Source organism: Felis catus, chromosome X (genome assembly GCF_018350175.1).
Source record: "Felis catus isolate Fca126 chromosome X, F.catus_Fca126_mat1.0, whole genome shotgun sequence".
NCBI classification, from domain to species: domain Eukaryota; kingdom Metazoa; phylum Chordata; class Mammalia; order Carnivora; family Felidae; genus Felis; species Felis catus.
In genome coordinates, this window is record NC_058386.1 from 55,764,826 (window position 1) to 55,786,312 (window position 21,487).

At 42.2% G+C, this 21,487-nt stretch overlaps 1 protein-coding gene across 1 annotated transcript in view; it reads left to right on the forward strand.

The window, feature by feature from the left end:
- Positions 1–3,850: 3,850 nt before the first annotated feature.
- The window catches only part of STARD8 (StAR related lipid transfer domain containing 8), an 84,757-nt gene continuing 67,120 nt past the window's right edge, over positions 3,851–21,487 (forward strand). The window contains exons 1-2 of the mRNA XM_006943786.4: positions 3,851–4,017; positions 20,879–20,912. Coding sequence (XP_006943848.1) covers positions 3,973–4,017; positions 20,879–20,912 — 79 coding nt within the window. The 5' untranslated portion in view covers positions 3,851–3,972. The remainder of the gene's footprint in view (positions 4,018–20,878; positions 20,913–21,487) is intronic.

Genomic DNA, 21,487 nt, shown 5'->3' on the forward strand with positions numbered 1-21,487 from the left:
TATCAGGCAAATGTAAATCAAACCTACAATGCAATATCACCTCACACCTGTCAGAATGGCCAATATCAACAACACAAGAAACAACATGTGTTGGTGAGGATGTGGAGAAAGGGGGATCCTCTTGTACTGTTGGTGAGAATGCAAAGTGGTGCAGCCACTGTGGAAAACAGTATGGAGGTTCCTCAAAAAGTGAGAAATAGAACTACCCTATGCCCCAGCAATCACACTACTGGATATTTACCCAAAGAATGCAAAAATACTAATTCAAAGAGATACCTGAACCCTTATGTTTGTAGCAGCATTGTTTGCAAGAGACAAAATGTGGAAGCAGCTCAAGTGCCTACTGATAAATGAATGGATAAAGAAAAAGTGGTATATATATACAATGGAATATTATTCAGCCATTAAAAATGAAATCTTGCCATTTGAAAGGACGTGGATAGAGTTAGAGTATAATGCTAAGAAAAATAAGTCAGTCAGAGTAAGAAAAATACCATATGAATTCACTTATATGTGGAATTTAAGAAATGAAACAGATAAGCAAAGAGAAAGAAAAGAAAGCAAGAGAGAAAGCATGTGCGTGCGCAAGAGAGAAACCGAGAAAACTCAAAACTATAAGGAATAAACTGATGGTTATTCAAGGGGAGATTGTTGGGGGGGTGGGTTAAATAGATGATGGTGATTAAGGAGTGCACTTGCTGTGATGAGCACTAAGTGATATATGGAAGTATTGAATAATTCATACACCTAAAACTAATATAACACTATATGTTAATTATGCCCGAATTAAAATAAAATAAAATAAAAATATGCTCTAAAATATGTCATTTATGTTAATGTGTCTGATTTTAAGCATGTTTTTAAAAAAAGTTTAAAAAATTTTTACTTTGAGAGAGAGAGAGAACGTGGGCAGGGGAGGGGCTGCGAGAGAAGGACAGAGAGAATCCCATGGAGGCTCCACATGCAGTACGGAGCCTGAGGCGGAGCTCCATCCCAGGACTGTGAGATTATGCCCTGAGCCAAAATCAAGAGCCAGATGTTCAACCTACTGAGCTACCCTGGCGCCCTTAAGCATGTTTTTTGAAATGAATGAGTAAATCAATGAACATTAAATATCTCAGTTTTGGTTTCTAATGTGGTAGATATCCATAGATATAACCCACACAAATAAAATTTCTGGTCTTTAGTAACTTAATAGTGGAGAGGGGTCTGGAGAGCAGCAAGTTTGAGAGTCACTGTTCTAGTATGTTTCTGACTTCCTGTCTTCATTTGGTACAGCCTTCTCCCTCCAATGGTTCCAACTGTGATCTGCTCAATATCCAGCAGAAAGATGGACACAATTACCTCGAGAGGTATGCCATTCTTCCTAACTTACAGGTCTCAACCTACAAAGCTTCTCTTCTCCTTCATCTTAGTTCCTTGGCATGGACTGGTGACTCGGGCCTTAAACAAAGCACCCCATAATAGGCAGTGCCAGCTCCTGGGTAAGAAAATAAAGCAGCTGGCCCAGTGAGTGTTAATGTGATAGATAGCCTCCTTGCTTGTCTGCCTGCCCTGATTGTTGCACTTTCTATACTCCCCCCCCCACCACCTTCCCCGACTTTCTCCCAATTCTCCCCGCCTCCCCCACCACCAAAAAAAGCAGGCTTTGTGCCTGGTATGCTGTTCCTGGGAAGTATTGGATGTGACGTAAGGGAGGCTATGCCTGATTCAAAGCCTCTATGGGATGTGGGAGGCAGAGGGAGGAAAGAGAGGAGGGAGGATTCATGTTAACTGAGAGAACCCACTACGTGTCGGGTTCTTCATGTCCCTTCCTCCTTAATGACAAGGCTGAGAGGTGAGTAGGGATCTTTATCCTCACCCTCCTATTACAGCCAGGGAAACAGGGTCCTAGAGAGAAAGTAACTTGCCTTGGGTAGTCACACAACAGAAAAGTAGCTGGGCTTGGATTTGAATTCAGGTCTGGATGATGCCAAATCAATGTACCTTCTGTTTTACCAGAAGGAGGGAGAGTCAGGAACATCCAGGACAGGCAGAGAGAGCAAGGGAACTAATATCTATTAAACACTTATGATGTGCTGAGCATGCTAAGTATAAGAGAATGTTATCTCACTGACTCCCAGCAGTAGTCCCCTTACATAAACAGTGAATCCGGAGTTTACACATGAAGCAACATGTTTTGAGAAGTGAAGTTTTCCTAAGGGAGCACTGCTAGAAGGTAACAAACCAGTATTCAAATCTAAGTCTGTCTGGTCCCAAAGCCTGGACTTCTTCAATAATAACAAATAACATTTATTGAGAATTTACTTTATGCCAGGCACTATACTAACTATATACTAAATGCTTTAACTCATTTTTATAGGTGGGGAAGGGATACTGTAAATGATAAGAGAAGATGAGAGATCAGTTATCACAACCTCCCTAGGGGACAAATGGGGAAACTGAGAGCCACAGAGTAAGTTGTATCAAGAGCTGGAGAGATTCTCATAGACTCTTGGGACGAACCTCTGAACCAAACCATTAATGAGGAAAGTCCTCAAAGATAGGCAGAGGCATCCTCAAAGGGTCCCAGGATTTGGTCCTTTGCCTAACCAGCTGGGGTCTCTGAAGGGGAAGTGAAGCCAAGGGGAATAAGTTATTCTGGGCCTTGTGATGACACATGCCTCCAGAGACCCACGCCTGGCCCTTTGCCATCGAGTTCCTAGGAGCCTTCTGGCTGCCAGCCATAGCACCCTGCCTGCTGAGGTTTGGGGGAGGGGAGAATAACCACTTCTTAATGGCTTCCTGCCCATAAAGCCTCTAGAACTGCCTAGTGCTAACTTTATTTTTACTGAAAGAACTGACTTCAGTGTATTCAGGAGGTTCAAGTTCAGATTCCAGGCTAAACATATGAATCTGGAGGTTTCTGAGCGTGGGAGTAGATAAAGGAGGAAAGCCACCATCTCCTCAGATGTTCAGAAAAGGGCTTACACCTAGGTTATCAAGCTGGGAGAGAGAGAACTATGATGCCCTGAGGCAAGCAGATCAAGAAATGGCCCTTTTGGGCTCAGATTCTCTTTGGAACGTTACCTGATTTCTTATGGGCAACATGGGAGTTCTGAGGGGAGCTTGTAATTGTTGTTCAGAATGCAATTTCTTCTTGAGTCACCCTGTACCTAACCCCAAACAGAAGTCACACAAAAGACTTGAGGCTTAGATAACTGTGACTCTGCCTTTCATTGCACAGCCAGGAAAACTGAAGTCCAGAAAGGAAGGTGCCACCTCAAAGTGCCAGAGTGATTCATGATCCTTAACTTTAAAGTGGGGATGGAGAATGACCTATTGATCAAGGGCCCAGAGTCTCCTGTCTGAGAGTTTCCTAGGCTCATACCTTTTCCCCTTCCATCAAATGCCTTCATACTTGCCTGGGTCTTGCCCAGGTTGAAGGCTCCCCTTCCTGGGCTCTTTGCCCGGAACTCTTTCCACAACTCCTATGTGGTCTTGGTTGCACCTAGAGACCCCCAGGGAGAGCTTGTGTGTCATTCAGCAGAAGACAAGTAGGCATGCACACCAGCGTGCAGGTGGCAGGAGTGACGGGTTAGCTGGCAGGCAGGCTGGACATGCCAGGCTTGGGAACTGTAATGTTCAAGGAATTTCAACTGGCATTGGTCTCCCAGCCAACTGGTTAACGGTGCCGAGTTTGAATCAGTGACCCGCCTCCTGGTCCCTCCTCCTTAGCTAGCCTCTCTCTCCCTCCCTCTCTACTTCCCTCCCTGGGGCCCTCGGGAGGCAGGAGGCTCCTGAAGAGGAGGCAAGCTGAGCTCAGGCCAGCCACTGCTTTCTGTCTCTCCCTTTGCTGGTATGGCTGATGGAGTACAGGGCCAGGGCTGATTCTCACAGAGGCCCAAATCCCTTCTAGTCTAGTCCCTAGAGAGAAAGAGGCCCGTGCCCAGCAGAGCTCTGCTGGACCCTGCCAGCTCCCCACAGCCCACCATGACTCTACTGGATGTTTTCTGGGCTTGCTTCAGGAAAGTGAAGGTAAGTGGCTGCCCAGACCCAGCCTGCTCCACTGCTTAGAGGGGAAGGAGGGAGCTGGGGACCATTGTGTGCCACTGGAAGGCAGATGGACTTCTGAGACTACCTTGGAGCTAGAAAGAATTGGATTCAAGTCTTACTTTTGTCACTTAACCAGCTCTATAAATATCTGCTGTTTTCCCATAAAAATAAGTAGGCTAGCTGGCTCTTTATCATAAAACTTGCCTGTGTTGCATCCCAGACCTTGCCACAAAGGAAATATTCTTAACCTCTATTAGCCTCAGTTTCCTCAGATTTAAAATGAAGATAATAGTGGCAATAACCTTATAGGGTGATGAGGTTGGTGTTATTGTTTATATACTAAATGTATGTGAATAAAAGAGATATGTGTGTGAAGATCCTAGCGTGATGCCTCATATATAACATCCATACTATTACCATTAGTAATGGTATTTATTATGATTATTAGTGGTACTATTATTATGATTATTATTACTAATTTCCATCACATATATCAAGGACCTACTCTGTACTAGGCACTGTAGGAGTTACACAAATACAAAAAGGACATGGCTTCTGTTCTCAAAGAGGAGGTAAGAAAAGTGACTGATCTTTATCAAGCACCTACTATATGCTAGACACTATGCTAGATAGTCGGTCAATAAATATTTGTTAAGTGCCTACTATATCCTGGACATGGGGGATACATGAGCACAACAGGACCCACAAGGATGTGCAGGGCATGATTTCTGCTCTCAACATCTAGGGACTGATACTTATTTACTATCTGTTATGCACCAGACATAGGCACTTTCAATACATTAACTGTGGTGGTAATCTTTACCAAAACCCATTGTTTCCTGTTTTTATAGATGAGGAAGGGACACTATAAACAATTAAGGAAGGTCACTCAGATATGACTGGTAGAGCTGGGATCTGAACTCCTAAGTCCATACTTCTCTTGATACTATGTGGCATTCCACAGTTTAACTCAGTAGGGAAACTTTTAAATAACTAGCCTGACTATTAAATATGGTGAAGGGAGGCCTGGGACCCTTGGAAGGAAAGATCACTTCCACCAAGAGCGATTTGGAAAGGTTTCACAGGAGGTTACATTTGGGCTGAGCCTGAGGCTTGAAGGAAGAGAAGACTTTGTCAGTCCAAAAAGGGGGGAAGGGCATTCCAGGCATGCCTGGCAGAGGGAACTTTGTGAGCAAGAGTCTGGAGGCAGTCAAGTGGTGGTGAGTTGGGGGGAGGGCTGGTTTTGTGATGTGTCTCATGTACAGGGTTTGAGTGGAGAGGAACTGGAGAGGGGAAATTAGGCTGCCTCCCATAGGGTTTGGAATAGATCCATGGGTCCATGGTCTTTACCTACAGGGGTACCTAAATGAGATTTTCACCCATATGTGGTGAAATGGGATAAAAGTATGGATAATGTAATGCAGTTTTCAGAAAGCTAAATTAATTCACCTCAAAAGACTATTCTTTATTTGGAGATTATTATGTCCTTCTAATGGGGTGGGGTCCAGGAGTGAGAGATTTTTAAAATATCTGCCCTTAGCAACATAAAAAGTTTGTAACACTCTGTTCCTTTATTTATTTATTTATTTATTTATTTATTTATTTATTTATTTATTTAAAACATTGTCTTTCTCATCTATGAAATTCCAAAGTCTAGAGACAGTTGTTTTAAGGGATAAGGAGGATTTCAGTAAAGTAGGGATACATTTAAGTGGGCAATTTTATGAAACCTACTCCAGCAGCCTTCAATTCCAGTGTGGAAGAGCCCAAGTGGTGACACAGCATCATGAAGGTGGCTGAGATGGAAGTGAGGGTGGATAGGGAAGAGATAATGAGAGATGGGTCTAACGATAAAGACAAAACAGGGTGGAAGCAAAAGCACCTGTGAAATTTGACACCCGATTGGCACCACTGTTCACTACTCTGGCTAACCACTCTGGGTACTTGGCAAGGATTTAAATCACTTTGCACTTATTACCTCAGTCTTTCAGACTCACAGCAAACACTCCCTACCCATGTCAGCCTTTTAGACATTTTGTGAGTAGGAGACCCCCCTAAAAGGCTTGGACACCTCTATCCCAGGTCCCCGACACTAGCACACACAAACACCTTCACTCATGCATGTCCATAAACACAGGATGTACACGTGTATGTGTTTATAGTTACATGCACATATGTATAGACACACCATTCAAGTGCACACACACAAATATCAAGACAAACACATTCAAATGCACACACACACACAGATAGTGCATATCCACAATCATGTAAACTCACACACACATGCCTGCATGCACATACAGAGATAGGCACACGTGTACACAAATAAATACCCTCCCATGCACAAGCAGGCAGGCACACACAAACTTAGGCATATACACAAAATTGTGTAGACATACAAAAGTATGCACATGGCACAAAGGCACATGTGCATGCATGCACACACACAGGGCTGTCGCAGATGTGAATCAACATGTGGCTATATCTCAGGGCTAAAAGGCAGCTTGCCAAACTCACATACATGCTACTTTTCCAATGCTGCTGCTTTGAGGCCCCAGTCAGATAAGCAGGGCTTCTGAGCTTATAAACCCAGGCAAGGGTATGCGTTGCTATGGGCCACCCTCCCTTTCTGAGCCAGGCCCCCTTGTAAGCAATTGCATGGCTGTGGGAAAGCTGATGGCAGAGAAGGGCATGGCTGTGGCAGAGTCTGTCATAGCTGAAAAGGGTCTTTCAGATCATCTCATTCAACCTTCTTGTAGTCCTAATGGAGAAATGAAGCTGCCTACCATCCCACACCATATGGAGCTCTCCATCAACTGAAGAAGTATGAGAAGAGGGATGCAGAGAAACTTAAGCCTGAATTCCACCCCTCTGACACACACACACACACACACACACACACACACACAAAACACACTGGATGTGTGCCTTTGAGCAAGTCCTCTCTGAACCTCAGTTTTCTTATCTGAAAAATGATACTAATAAGCGCTTGCCTCACAGAGATGCCATGAAGATTTGGGGGAGGTTGCACCTTTAATGTGCTTGGCATAGACAAGGTGGTCAACACATGACCTGTTAGAAGCAGAATTCCAAACTGCACACCAGGAGCACTAGAGCAAAGAACAAGGGTTATTCTGTATTTGGAAACTCCAAGGTTAAGATCTCAGGTCTTACTTGCTCCTTAGGAAGAACTTCCCTACAGCACTCTGGCCCTGCCTGAATCTAGGACCAGAAACAACCCATTTGGGAGCTGAAGAATGACACCTCAGAAGCCAGGGATACTGGAAAGGTAGCAAGAGGCCAGGGCAGGGCCCAGGACTGCTTTGAACTGCACTGGGGTTAGAGGCAGCCAAGGGACAAGATGTTTGGATGTGAGACGAACCCAATATAAATAGCTCCATATGTGTCTGATGTGTCTTCCCTGGAGGCCAGCAGGGGCCAGAAAGGTATAAATGGCCTCTCAGCACAACCAAGCATGCATATGAGTCTCTCACTCTAGCCTCTTATACCTGGCTCCTAGGTACCTGCTCATATGGGTGTATGCTTTCACACTCCCTTTGCCTGCTTAAATTTATATACATATATACACTCATGTAAGCACACATACTCACGTGTGCTTCTTCACACCTGGGGCTCTTTCTGTCCCCAGGCCAGCTCATAAATTCCCAGTCTTTGGCTGGCAAGATATGGGGTGAAAGTGTGACAGCAGCTGCATGATTCAGCAGTTTTACTCTCAGTCTCCAGGATGTCTCTACTTTTCTAGGCCTTTGCTCTTATTGTCCCAAGCAAGACCAATTTGCCACATGCACTGTGTGTTTGCTGTGGGAGGGGCAAGAAGGAGTGTAGAGAATTCAGGAGAGCGTATGAATGCATAGAAAATTTCAAATGGTTCTGGATGCCATTTGCACATTCCATGTAGGAGTCCTATCACATTTTGTCAAAAGGATGGCCAGACATTGTTGCATACCCCCACTGATGTAGAGCTCACCACCTCCTCAAATAGCCTGCTTCATCTGAGGACACTGCCACAGGTCCCTTCATCAACTTGATTGTGTGTGTGTGTGTGTTCTTGTGTGTAAGTGGTTAAATGTAAACATGTACATCTGAGACTTGTACATATGGTCACCTTTCAGTTACTGGATCCAAAGAAAGGAATTATTACATAGACTGTCATGTCATGGGAAAACCACTTAGTAAGGGCAGGGCAAGGCCTTATGCCTGATAGAAGGAGTCTTCACTCTCAGGACCTCTCTTTGCAGTTTTACAGCTCAGCTTGAATGGTGGGTACTGGTTCCTGACATGGGTGAAAAACCCACACTATGGATTGTCCCTGTGTGGCTAAATTATTAATTACCTAGATGCTGATATATGTCATAAATCTGTGGGGCCTATGTCAATAGGCTGAAGTAAAAGAATAGATTGTGCTAAGGTTATTGGCACACATGGATTTAAAGAGATTTGGGAGTTGGTTTTTGAGTCATTTAAGAAACTTTCTTGGAGAAGTTTCCTGGCTCAGAACAGAAGGCAGCTTGGTGTGGCAGAAAGAGCACTGGACATGGAGTCAGACTGGCTTGGAGGTAATGCCCACCTCTGCTACATCTAAGCTGAGTGGTCTTGGTCAAGCCGTCTCTCCTCAGTGGATATGACTTAATGGAATTGCCAATGAAATGGTGTATATACAAGCCCAACACATGATAGATGCACAATTCGATCAAAATCTGAAGGGATTATCTATGGAGAGAAAGAGTAGGGAGGCTTCTTCAAGGAGAAGTAAGACTGAAGACAGGAGAAGGAAGAGACACAGAAAGGCAGGGGACTTGCCCCAGATGTAGAAATTAGGTGTAAATGGTTATGGGAGAAGGGGCCAAAAGGAGAGACTTGCAAATTTGTATGTGGGAGTTAGATTTTGAGAGGGTGTTCTTGATGCAGTGAAAAATCCAAGGTCTCTAGAGTAAGAAAACATGGATTCAAGCCATTCATTCTCTGAGCCACAAACTGCTAGCTGTGTGACCTTGAGAAAATTACTTCACCTCTTTGAGCTTTAGTTTCTTGCTCTATAAAATGGAACTAATAACAGTACCCACTTCATATAATTGTTATGAGGTTTAACTGAGTGAATACATACAAAGCACTTAGAAAAGCACTTGGCACATGGTTAGTGAGCATTAACTTTTTTTATTATTTGTACACTGGGGAAAATTATAATTCCTACCTCATAAGGTTGTAGTGAGGATCACACGAAATAATGATGGCAAGGCCCGTTGACATAATTATTTGTTATCTTGAAGAAAATGGGAGGCTTCCTTATGCTGGGAATAGCCTTGAGGGAATCATTCTTTCACTCATTACCAAGCAATATTTATTCAAGGCCTACTATGTGCCAGACACTGTGTCAGGCCATAAGGAGATAGATAATGGTTAACAAAATAGCTGTGGGTCCCTAACTTCATGGAACTTACTCTCCAGTGGATATAAAATGAGATTTTTTTCATACTCACACCACAAAGTGCCCTGTTGGTGGGTATAACTGGTTGAGTCCAGAAAATTCCAGGGTATAAAGTGTTCACTTAACAATTTTAGTCTATCTAACACCAGTGCATGGCAATCCCACCTAGTGTTCAAGGCAAAGGGATGGCTAAACTGAGTCCCAGGTACTTCTTACAACAGCAGAGCCAGAACAATTTTAATCATAGGCCCAGCCTGCAGATGGAGATGGGGACCTCCAGAATTTGCCTGATCTGAACTCCATTAGGAGTTACCTTGCCCCTCTTTCCCAGTTGCCCCATTTCAACACAATTGATACTGTTTGAACAAGATTGATCAAGAGATGGGACAATATTTGTTCTGGGAAGTGGGAGAGATGGAGATGGGCACTGAGGAAGTAAGATGAGGAGTGGAAAGCAAAGCTTTGACTCTGACCTCTATCTTGGACATGAATTCTTACTTTACCTTTAGTTTCATTGGTGCCAAAAGGAATATGAGTGGGGACTGCTGGAGGGTGAAGGGCAAATCTGACAATATGGCTGGTGAAGACAGAAGTAACTGGGAACGTTTGCAGATTGGTGATGCCAGGTTTGCTTTTCCCTCCAAAGCACTATAAAAAGTTAAAAGTAATATTATCTAACATTTATAGAGCACGTATTTGTAGTAGACAATGTTCTAAGCCCTACACATATACTAACTCATTTTATCATCACAATAACTACAAGGCAAGTGCTATTATTATCATCATCCTCATTTTATTGAAACATGGAAAAGCTAGGAGACTTACCCAAAGTCACACAGCTATTATTGGGAGTTTCAACCCAGGTAAGCCAGGTCCAAAGTTCATGTTCTATCCACTGTGTTTATGTGATCTCTGCTCTGTTTCTCCACCTATAAAATGACAATGTTAGACTGGTTTATCTCTGAGAGTCCTTCCAGCACTGGCACTCTCATCATATTTCATATATGCTTCTTTGAACTTCCAAGCAAAGTGAAAAAAAGTGCTCTCCAAAGGTCAGTGATTTCTACTCAAGGTCCCTGGGGAAGGGGAAGGGGAAGGGAGCCCAGGCTCAGGAAAATGAGCCTGCCCTGGAGTTTCATCCTCCCAGCAACCAGCAAGGCCTGAGAACAGCTGCAGTCTTGGCAAAAGCTCTGTAAGCCAGGGCCTGGCTTCCAAGTTACTAGTAACAATAACAAGGAGCAGCAGCTCAAATAGCCTATGCTGGGATGGGGGGCCAGAGATTTCACAGTGGGGAAGAGGAGTGGAGCACCTTGACCCCACTTCTCTGGCCCACCCCTCAAACTGCTGCTGCTGAAACTAGAGACCTTGAAGTCCAGTTCAACTGGCAGTTCCAAGGCTGAGGCTGCCAAGGGGCAGAATAAAGGAAGTCCTGCACTTGGGGAATGGGGCCTGAGGCCCTGGAAATGGGTGTGAATTGACTTTCCCTGGACTCTCCTCTACCCTGGGCTGGGTCATGCTGAGAGCTTGAGAGGAAAAAATGGTATGATGATATAATCCCATAGCTACCATAAACAGGACACCAATCTGCTAGCCCAAGGTCATCCTCTACTTCTCTCTGATCCCCAGTTTCCACATATACAACATGGGGAGAATATGCCCTACTTCAAAATTGAAGTATGTGAATGATGACATATGTGAAAGGGCCTACTACATTGTAGATGCTCAGTAAATCTGAGTTAAATTTGAAGATAGTTGATTGGTTGCTCTAAGTGATCCTGGGCTCATGGCTTGTACTTTCAGTTTCCTCATCTATAAAATAAGATTTACCTGCCTGAGGAGAGCCTAGAATTCGGAATATCTTGGAAGTAAAAAGACAGTAGGAAACACTGAGGCTCAGGAAGTGGGTTGTTTAGGTGATTTCCCCCTTTTCTCCTCTCTCCACCCTTACTCCCATCCATTGTTGAACTAGTTCAGAGTCTGAAAAAGAGGCGTGGCTCCACCCTGGAACCATTGTGTCTCTTTCCTCCAGTCCCTTCCTACACTCACCCCCACCAAGATCCCTCTCCCAGAAGGACTCCCAAGCTCTGGGCAGGAAGGAGGGTCCCTGTTGGCTGGTGGGAAAGCCAAGTCTTTAGGATATGACATTCCTGAGATTATTCAGAGAACCCTTGGGCATTGCAGCTGCAAGCTCACTCTTTGGCCCACTCTCGCCTGCTGAGGAGGTGGAAGGACAGTAAGGAAGGAGAGAAAGCCGAAGAAAACAGGACCAAAGGCAAAAGCTAGGCCTGGAACAGCCTTTCTGGCCAGGTGACGAGTGGGGACTGGGAAAGGAGGAAAGGAGGCCCTTCTGCAACTGGCAGGAAGAAATCAAAGTAAAAAGAGTCCAAGGCAGCAGGAGTTTCTGTCATGGGAGGAATTACAAAATGATATGCAGATCAGCCTTCTTGAGGCTACAGGTCAGGTACTCTTTTGAGGTGTATGTGTGAGTAGATATGAGACCACCATGGTCCTGATGGGTCAGAAAGGACATTTAGGTTTTCTGGGAGGCCCCACACTCCAAGCTTGCATGGGACAGCTTGTATCCTCAAAGAGGGGACAAGGGGAAGTAGACCCTCTAAGGATTCCTCAGAAGGCTGTTCCAGACTCTGAATTCTGCAAAGACCTTCTAGAATTCATGTCTTCCATTGTCTTTTCCCAGTTGGGATTGTCCCTTACCCTCTTCCCTGTGTTGAAAGGATGAGAATTGTCAAGGACTTACATATCATTATAGGCAACAAATAATCTGAAGCCCAGAAAAGAATTGATCAAAGGCACATGGTCAGGCCCAGAATGCCTGTTTTGATCAGTCTTACTCTAAATTAGGTCTCCTTGCCCCTTCCAGGGAAGATATTGGCATCCCTCAAGGCTGCAGCACCCCGTCCCAGCAGATGTCATGACCCAAACATGAGCACATGTTCTCAGGCCTCCAGGATGGGGTTTAAAAGTAGCACCGTGACACCAATACTCCAGTTTAGGACCTGGTGGAAGGATGATTCCAGACTCAGCTTGCACAATGCCCTCCATGAACCCGGATATCTCCATACTGGACTGTGAGCTCTTCTAAGGACCCAGACTGTGTTTTATCCACCCTTGTGTCCAGCCCAACACAGCTCCTATTCTAGGTCTAGTCTAGAGGAAGTTGACTGAGTGTATAAGACATATACACATACTCATGCTCATACTAGTAGCCAGACCCACTGTACCTCGTCCCAGCTGAGAAACCCTAAGATATAGAGAAGTCAGCTCTTGAGGAATCAGGGGACCCTGTTTCCCACAGTGGCCATAGTCTGTGTTGGCAGAACACTGGCTGGGGCTGGGCCTGGAGGTGGTGAAGGCCCACTCTGGAGAGCAGGAGGGTCAGGCTGTGAATAGGACTCTGTGTGGCCTAGAAGATAGGGCTGGAGGAGGCTGGAATGTGAAGAATGTGTTCCCATGACTGGCCCCAGGCTTGAGCCTGTGGCACAGGGCTGGCCAGGGGATGAGGGGGAGCAGAGAAACCAGGCAAAGAAAGCTTGAAAACCAGGCAAAGAAAACCAGGCCTTTTTCAAGTCTTAAGGCAAGGACTGGTCATACAGCTTGCAGACCCAGCAGAGAGGTTGCTGGAGAGAGTGAGGTCCATCCTGGCCACTTATGGCTGAAGATTCTTTGGGTTTTGACAAAGCTTGTCAGTGGCTTTTGCAGCTTGTCTCTAAACTAACCTTCTCAGACCTCTCACTTTCTCACACAGCAACCAGCTTTCTTCTCCCATCCCATCTCCCTTCTGCTCCCATTCCCTTTTTGGGTTCTCTCTTTTTCACTCTTTCAACATGATTCCCTGTTTTTCTCAAAAACTCCTGATTTTTTCTTTTTATGCCGGCCACTCTATCACCCACTGGACTACAACCTCCTCAAGGGCAAGGACCACATCTGCTTCTGTGCAATTTTGCATTTGTAGGTCTACCACAGTGCCTTCTGGATAGCTCTGAATGGATTCTCCACAGACTCCTCAAATTCAACAGTTTCAAAACTGTGATTCATTACAAAAAGAAGATCCCTGTTCTCCCTACCCCCAACCATGTATTTTCCTCTGTTCCTGCCCTCAGTTAATAGCCCCATTATCTACCCAGTTCCACAGGCCAGAAAGTTTGGATTCATCTTTGACTCCATTTTTATGCTCCCACATCCTGTCATTGACTTTTGGTTCCACCATATAAACAGTTCATATATTGGTCCTCTTTTAGGTCCCAAAGGCCACTGCTCAGATCTGCTCTGGCCTCTCTGTCTCTAGTTTTGCTTAACCTCTCCCAGTCCTTTTCCCAATCTATTCTTCACTCAACAGATAAAATAACATTTTGAAATATAAATCTGACAATGGTACTCTTCTGTCCTTTCAATGGCTTCCCCCTGGGTTCTGGATAAAGTTCAAATTCCTTCACGTGACCTACAATGTACTTCATAACCTGGCCCCTATCCACTATTCCATCACTCTACTCTCCAGCCAGACTACACACTTCCACAAACCATGTGCTTCTATACCTCCTTGCCCTTTTGTATCTTCTTCCTTTTGCCTGCCATCTTGTCTGCCTCATGAACAACTAACGATTCAGCCTTTAAGACCTGTTCAAAATGCTGCTTACTTCATGAAGATCATCATGACAATGCACCTACATTCCCAGCAAACAATTACTCCATTTGCTAAGTTTCACAAAGTTTTATACTTCCCAGTAGCACTTACATGGAATTGTGATGATTTGCACATGCAGTTTCCCCAGTCACCTGCTTGGCTGTGAATTACTCAAGGGCAGTGGACATGACCAATTTGTCTGAATCCATGAATACCTACCACAGGGCCTGGCCCTGAAGAGGCTTGCAGTGAGTGAATGAATGAATAAATTAATGATGGGAAGACTGTAACCACTAATCCTGGTGCTCTCCAAGAGTGGCTGTCTCTGTAACTGCTGGATTCCTGGGTTCAAAACACCCCCAAGTGTAAGGAATATGCTCTACAACAGGGAAAAAAGAGCCTCCACTCTGCAGCAGAACTCTCTGATGTAGAAGTTTATGCCTCACCTTTCCCTGTAAGTTTCTCAGCTACTATGATCAGGGTCCAAAGCAGAGTGGGACTCATAGTCTTGGCCTAGTCACGGTTATCCTGAACCCCAGGGAGAAAAGAAAAAGATGCAATAAAATTGGGAGCTCCATAGGCCTAAAGTGTAAATTTGGCTCTGACATTTGCTAGCTATGTTACCTTGGGTAAGTCATGTTACTTCTCTGGGCTTCGTTTTCCTCATGTGTTACATGAAGATAATAAAACTTACCATGTGGAATGTTTGTGACAAACAAGATCATTTACTTGTGACCTGTAAATCCCTGTGTAAAATTAAAGCTTAGTTAGCTCTTGATGTTTAATTCTTTAATTCTTTACTTCTGTTATACCCATGATGGGTTGGGGGATAGGGTGGGAGAAGAGGAAATTTAATGTGAATAGAACAGGACTTCAGAGTAACAGACTGTCCTACCCATCAGTTCATCTCCTAATTTCCCAAAATGGTCACATTTAGGACCTCACAGGAGGCTGTTTCCTCTTTCCCTCCCACTCCCTTATCTTTTTCTTTTACTCTCCTTTCGTCCACCACTAATAATTATATTGACTAGGTTAATCATAGGTTCTTTTGTAGCTTGTAGGGTAATTTCATATCTGTCCCTCTTGATTGATCTTCTCCTCTTTTTACACCTATCTCATTCTATACTTTGCCACCTCTCTCATACTAACAACCCTCAAGGACCTTGTCAGTGAACAACCCCGGGGACACTTATTACCCCTCCTCTTTCCTGTGGCCAATTGTGGGTTGAAGATTCACCAGGTTGTCTTGTGGTCTACAAGGGTGGAGCTGAACTTTAGCCATTTAAAATGACCTAGGGCTGAGACTAATCTCCTAGGACTAGATATCATTGTAGTCAAGTGTCTGCACCTAGTAAGGCAATCATTATTCAAGGGATAAGAGAGATGACAAATACTATGGCAACTCCGTTACTGATAAGCTTTTGGTTGACTGCATAAGAGAAACCCTTCTTTCTTTTCTTCCTAACTTTCAAATTACAATCTTGATATTGATTTCCTGTAAAAGCCTCCTAAAATGTCTGCCTGCTTCCACTCTAGCTCCACAATGCATTCCTCACACAGCAGCCATAAAATGATCTTTTTAAGGTTAAAATCAGATAGTCATTCTCCTCTACACACTCCAATGGCTTCCTAATGTAATTTAAATAAAAGTCCTAATTCTCCCCCTGGCCCTTAAAGCACCTTACCTCTCTCTTCCATCTCTGCTTGAATATTCTGCACCAAGATTGTCACATTACTGGTTCCTTCTTTTCATACATGCTTCTATTCAAAGGTCTGCTCCACTACATAATAATAATGGGGACAATCCAACAAGAAGATATAACAATTGTGAATATTTATACATAGGGTCACCAAAATACATAAAACAGTTAAAAACAAACATAAATGAACTAATCAATAATAATACAATAATAGTAGAGGACTTGAACACCCCACTTACATCAATGGACAGATAATCTAAACAGAAAATCAACAAGAAAACAGTGGCTTTGAATGACACACTGGAACATATGGATTTAACAGATGTATTCAGAACATTCCATCCTAAAACAGAAGAACACACGTTCTTTTCAAGTGCACATGGATAATTCTCCAATATAGACCACATATTAGCCTACAAAACAAGCCTCAACAAATTCAAGATGATCGAATTCATACCATGCATCTTTTCTGACCAGAATGCTATGAAAGTAGAAGTCAACCACAAGAAAAAATCTGGAAAGAGCACAAATACATGCAGGTTAAATAGCATGCTACTAAACAATGAATGGGTCAACCAGGAAATAAAAGAAGAAATAAAAGTACATGGAAGCAAATGAAAATGAAAACACAAAGGTCCAAAATTTGGGGATGTAGAAAAAGTGGTTCTAAGAGGGAAAGATATAGCAATAAAGGACTACAACAAGAAGCAAGAAAAACCTCAAACAACCTAACCATACACCTACAAGAGATGGAGAAAGAACAACAAACAAAATATAAAACCAGTAGAAGGAAGGAAACAATAAAGACTAGAGCAGAAATAAATGCTAGAGAAACTAAAAAAACAGTAGAACATATCAATGAAACCAGGAACTGGCTCATTGAAAATATCAGTAAAATTAATAAATCTCTCCCCAGACATATAAAGAAAAAAAGGTAAAATATTCAAATAAACAAAATCACAAATAAGAGAGGAGAAATAACAACTAACACCATGGAAATACAAACAATTATAAGAGAATATCATGAAAAACTATATGCCAACAAGTTGGTCAATCAAGAACAAATTGACAAATTCCTGGAAGCATATAAACTACCAAGACTTCCTGGAAGGATATAAACTACTAAGACTTAAACAGGAAAAAATAGAAAACTTGAACAGACCAATAATCAGCAAAGAAATTGAATCAATAATCAAAAAACTCCCAACAAACCACAGTCCAGGGCCAGATGGCTTCACAGCCCAATTCTACCAAACGTTTAAAGAAGAGCTATACCTATTCTTCTAAAACGATTCCAAAAAATAGAAAAAGAAGGGTAATTTCCAAATTCATTCTATGAGACCTCATCTATGAGGCATTATCCTGACACCAAAACCAGATAAAGACCCCACTAAAAGTGAGAAATATAGGCCAATATCCCTGATGAACATGCATGCAAAAATTCTCAATAAAATGCTAGCAAATTTAATCCAACAATACATTAAAAAAAAATAGTTCACCATGATCAAGTGGGATTTATTCCTGGGTTGCAAGAGTGGTTCAATATTTGCAAATCAATCAATGTGATACATTACATAGATAAGGGAAAGGATAAGTACCATACAATCATTCCAATAGATGCAGAAAAAGCACTTGACAAAGTACAACAACCATTTATGATAAAAACCCTCAAGAAAGTAGGGTAACAGGAAGCATATCTCAACCTAATAAAGCCCATATATGAAAAAGCCACAGCTAGCATCATCCTTAAATGGGGAAAAACAGAACTTTACCCCTAAGGTCATGAACAAGACAAGAATGTCCCTTCTCACCATACTTCTTCAACATAGTACTGGAAGCCCTAAGCACAGCAATCAGACAACAAAAAGAAATAAAGTCATATAAATAGGTAATGAGGAAATAAAACTTTCACTATTTGCACATGGCATGATATTCTATATAGAAAACCCAAAAGACTCCACCCTAAAACTGCTAGAACTGATACACGAATTCAGTAAAGTTTCAGGATACAAAGTCAATGTACAGAAATTTGTTGCATATCTATACACAAAAAATGAAGCAGCAGAGGAGGAAATTAATAAAACAATCTGATTTGCAGTGGCACCCAACATAGTAAGATATCTAGGAATAAACCTAACTGAAGAGGTAAAAGAGCTGTACTCTGAAAACTATAAAACACTGATGAAAGAAATTGAAGATGAAACAAAGAAATGGAAATAAATTCCATGCTCATGGATTGGAAGAATAAATATTGTTGAAATGTTTATACTGCCCAAAACAAGCTACACATTTCATGTAATCCCTACAAAAATACCAACAGCATTTTTCACAGAACTAGAATAAACAACCCTAAAATTTGTATGGAACCACAAAGACCCCAACTAGCCAAAGCAATCATGAAAAAGCAAAGCAAAGCTGGAGGTATCACAATTCTGGACTTCAAGTTATATTACAAAGCTGTAGTGATGGAACTAGAGTGTACTATGCTAAGTGAGATAAGTCAGTCAGAGAAGACAAATATCACGTGATTTCAGTCATATGTGGAATTTAAGAAACAAAACAGATGAATATAGGAGAAGGGAAGGAAAAATAAAACAAAAACAGAGAGGCAAACCATAAAAGACTCTTAACTATAGAGAACAAACTGAGGGGTTTTGGAGGGGAGGTGGGTGGAGCGATGAGTTAAATAGATGTAGAGGGCACTTGTTGGGATGAGTTCCAGATGTTATATGGAAATGATGAATCACTAAATTCTACTCCTGAAACCAATAGTACACCATATGCTAATTAACTTGAATTTAAATGAAATCTTAGAAACAAGTGCAAAAGAACAAAAAACAAAGAACTCCCCCCCAAAACCAAACAGTGTTGGGAAAACTGGATATCAACTTGCAAAAGAATGAAACTTGACCACTTTCTTACATCATAAATAAAAATAAACTCTAAATGGATTAAAGACCTAATGTGAGTCCTGAAACCATAAAAATCCTAGAAAAGAACACAGGAAGTAACCTCTTTGACACGGGCTGTAGCAAATTTTTTCCAGATATGTCTCCTGAGATAAGGGAAACAAAAGCAAAAATAAACTATTGAGACTAAATCAAAATAAAACGTTTCTGCACAGAGAAGCAAACAATCAACAAAACTAAAAGGCAACTTACAGAATTGGAGAAGATATTTGCAAATGACATATCCAACAAAGGGTTAGTATCTAAAATACATAAAGAACTTATAAAACTCAACACCCAAAAAATCAATCCAATTAAAAATGGGCAGAAGACATGAACAGACATTTCTCCAAAAAAGACATCCAAATGGCCACCAGACATATCAAAACATGTTCATCATAACTTATCATCAGGGAAATGCAAAATGCAAATCAAAACTACAATGAGATATCACCTCACACCTGTCAGAATGGCTAAAATCAACAATATAAGAAACAACAGTTGTTGATGAGGATATGAAGAAAGAGGAACCATCATGCACTATTGGTGGGAATGTAAACTGGTGTGTCCACTGTGGAAAACAGTGTGGAGATTACTCAAAAATTGAAAAACAGAACAACCCTATGATCTAACAATTGCAGTACTAGGTAGTTACCCAAGGAAAACAAAAATACTAATTCAAAGGGATACATAACCCCAATGTTTATAGCAGCACTATCAACAATAGCTAAATTATGGAAATAGCCCAAATGTCCAATGACTGATGAATGGATAAAGAATATACCATACATACACACACACACACACACACACACACACACACACACACACACTGGAATATTACTTAGTCATAAATAAGAATGAAATCTTGCTATTTGAAATGACATGGGTGGAGCCAGAGACTATTATGTTAAATGAAATAAGTCAGTCAGAGAAAGACAAATACCATATGATTTCACTCATATGTGGAATTTAAGAAACAAAACAAATGAACAAAGGGGGGGAAAGAGAGAAAGAGAGACCAATAGACTCTTAATTATAGAGAACAAACTGATGGTTACCAGAAGAGAGGGGATGGGAGGATGGGTTAAATAGGTGATGGGGATTAAAGAGTGCACTTGTGTTGATGAGCACAGGGTGATGTATGGCATTGTTGAATCACTATATTGTACATCTGAAACTAATATGTTAACTAATTTAGATGAAAATAAAAGCTTAAAAAAACCCACAAAGCTCAGCTCCTCTGAGACACCATCTCTGACCATATTTTCTAAAGCAATTATCCTTATTTATCCCACCCTATCACTCCCTACCTCATCCTGTTTTTTAGTTTCTGCTTCTTGGTTCTTAATTTTGTCTGAAATTTCCTTTTGTTTATCTGTTTACCTATTTATTGTCCCTGTTCTGTGAGAAGAGACCTTATCTGTCTAGATGACTGCTACAGCTTTAGCATACTGCATAGTGCTCCATAGGGCACTGGTGCTCTATAAATATTTATTGAATGAATGAATTTATAATGTGTTTTATAATTTTTAAAAGTGCTTTCATGTAATTTAATTTCTCACAAAGCCTGTGAGGTGGGGATCATTACCATCCTAGACTTATAGATGCAAAAAATGAGGCTCGAGAAGGAAGTCCAATGTTACATAAGGTAGCCCTGAACTTGAGTTTTCCAATTATAAATACTGCTCTTCCCACCAATATGCCTTACTTCTAACCAAGGATGGCATGTGCCAAGAAAATGTTGACTGATTCTTTGGTAATCCTTATTGTCAGTTCTTGGAACAGCACTGTGAGTTGTGCAGACTGTCTCCAGTCTCCTGAGTTGGTCTCCAGTCTCCTGACTTCCCCAGTTGATGAGAGTGAAGTGAACCAGAGGAATCAGCCAGTGGAGTGGGAGAAAGTATTGTGCATCAAGTAGTCAGGAGTCTGGACTTCTAGACTCTACTTTGCTCCCTATTGTATTCCACTTTCCTTTTCTGTAAGCTTCAGTGTGTATTTCCGTGAAATGAGTAGATTGAACTTGCTGACTTCAAAGTTCCCTTCCAGTTCTGAAATTGTGTGGGTTGATTTCAATGTGTTGATTTTTTTGTTTCCTTTGCAGTGCTTCCCATTGCTGCAGAGGAGGAAGACTAAAGGTAAGTGTGTGAAGTGAGGATCACAAGTGGCATGCAATATGGCTGAGCTTCTTGATGGTTCTCACGGGCTGGCTGATCTGGTTCCTGACCAGTGGCCTAGATGTAAAATCTGGCAACATCCTCTCTGTCACCCTCCAGTGGGCATTTCCTGAGCTCTTCCAGCCTTTCTTTTTGAAAGAGAGTGAGTATGCAGAACTTCTTTATTTCTCAGATAGAAGGTTTTCTCTGGTCAGGGAGCCAGGGAGAATTTCCCTGAAGAACTATCAGCAAGTGGCAGCCACCCATATGCTTCCCTTGTTCTCAGATGCTTTCTTTCCACCAGAAAGTATATTAGGGGTGGGAGGTTTGTTGAGAAAAGGAATAAATAAGTGGAAGGTAAATGAAGGAAACATGACATTTAGGGGGTGTCTGGGTGGCTCAGTTGGTTAAGTATCGGACTCTTGATTTTGTCTCAGGCCATGATCTCATGGTTCCTGAGATTGAGTCCTGCATCTGCATCCGGCTCTGTGCTGACAGAGCAGAGCCCGCTTGGGATTCTCTCTCTCTGTCCCTCCCCCCACCTCAAAATAAATAAA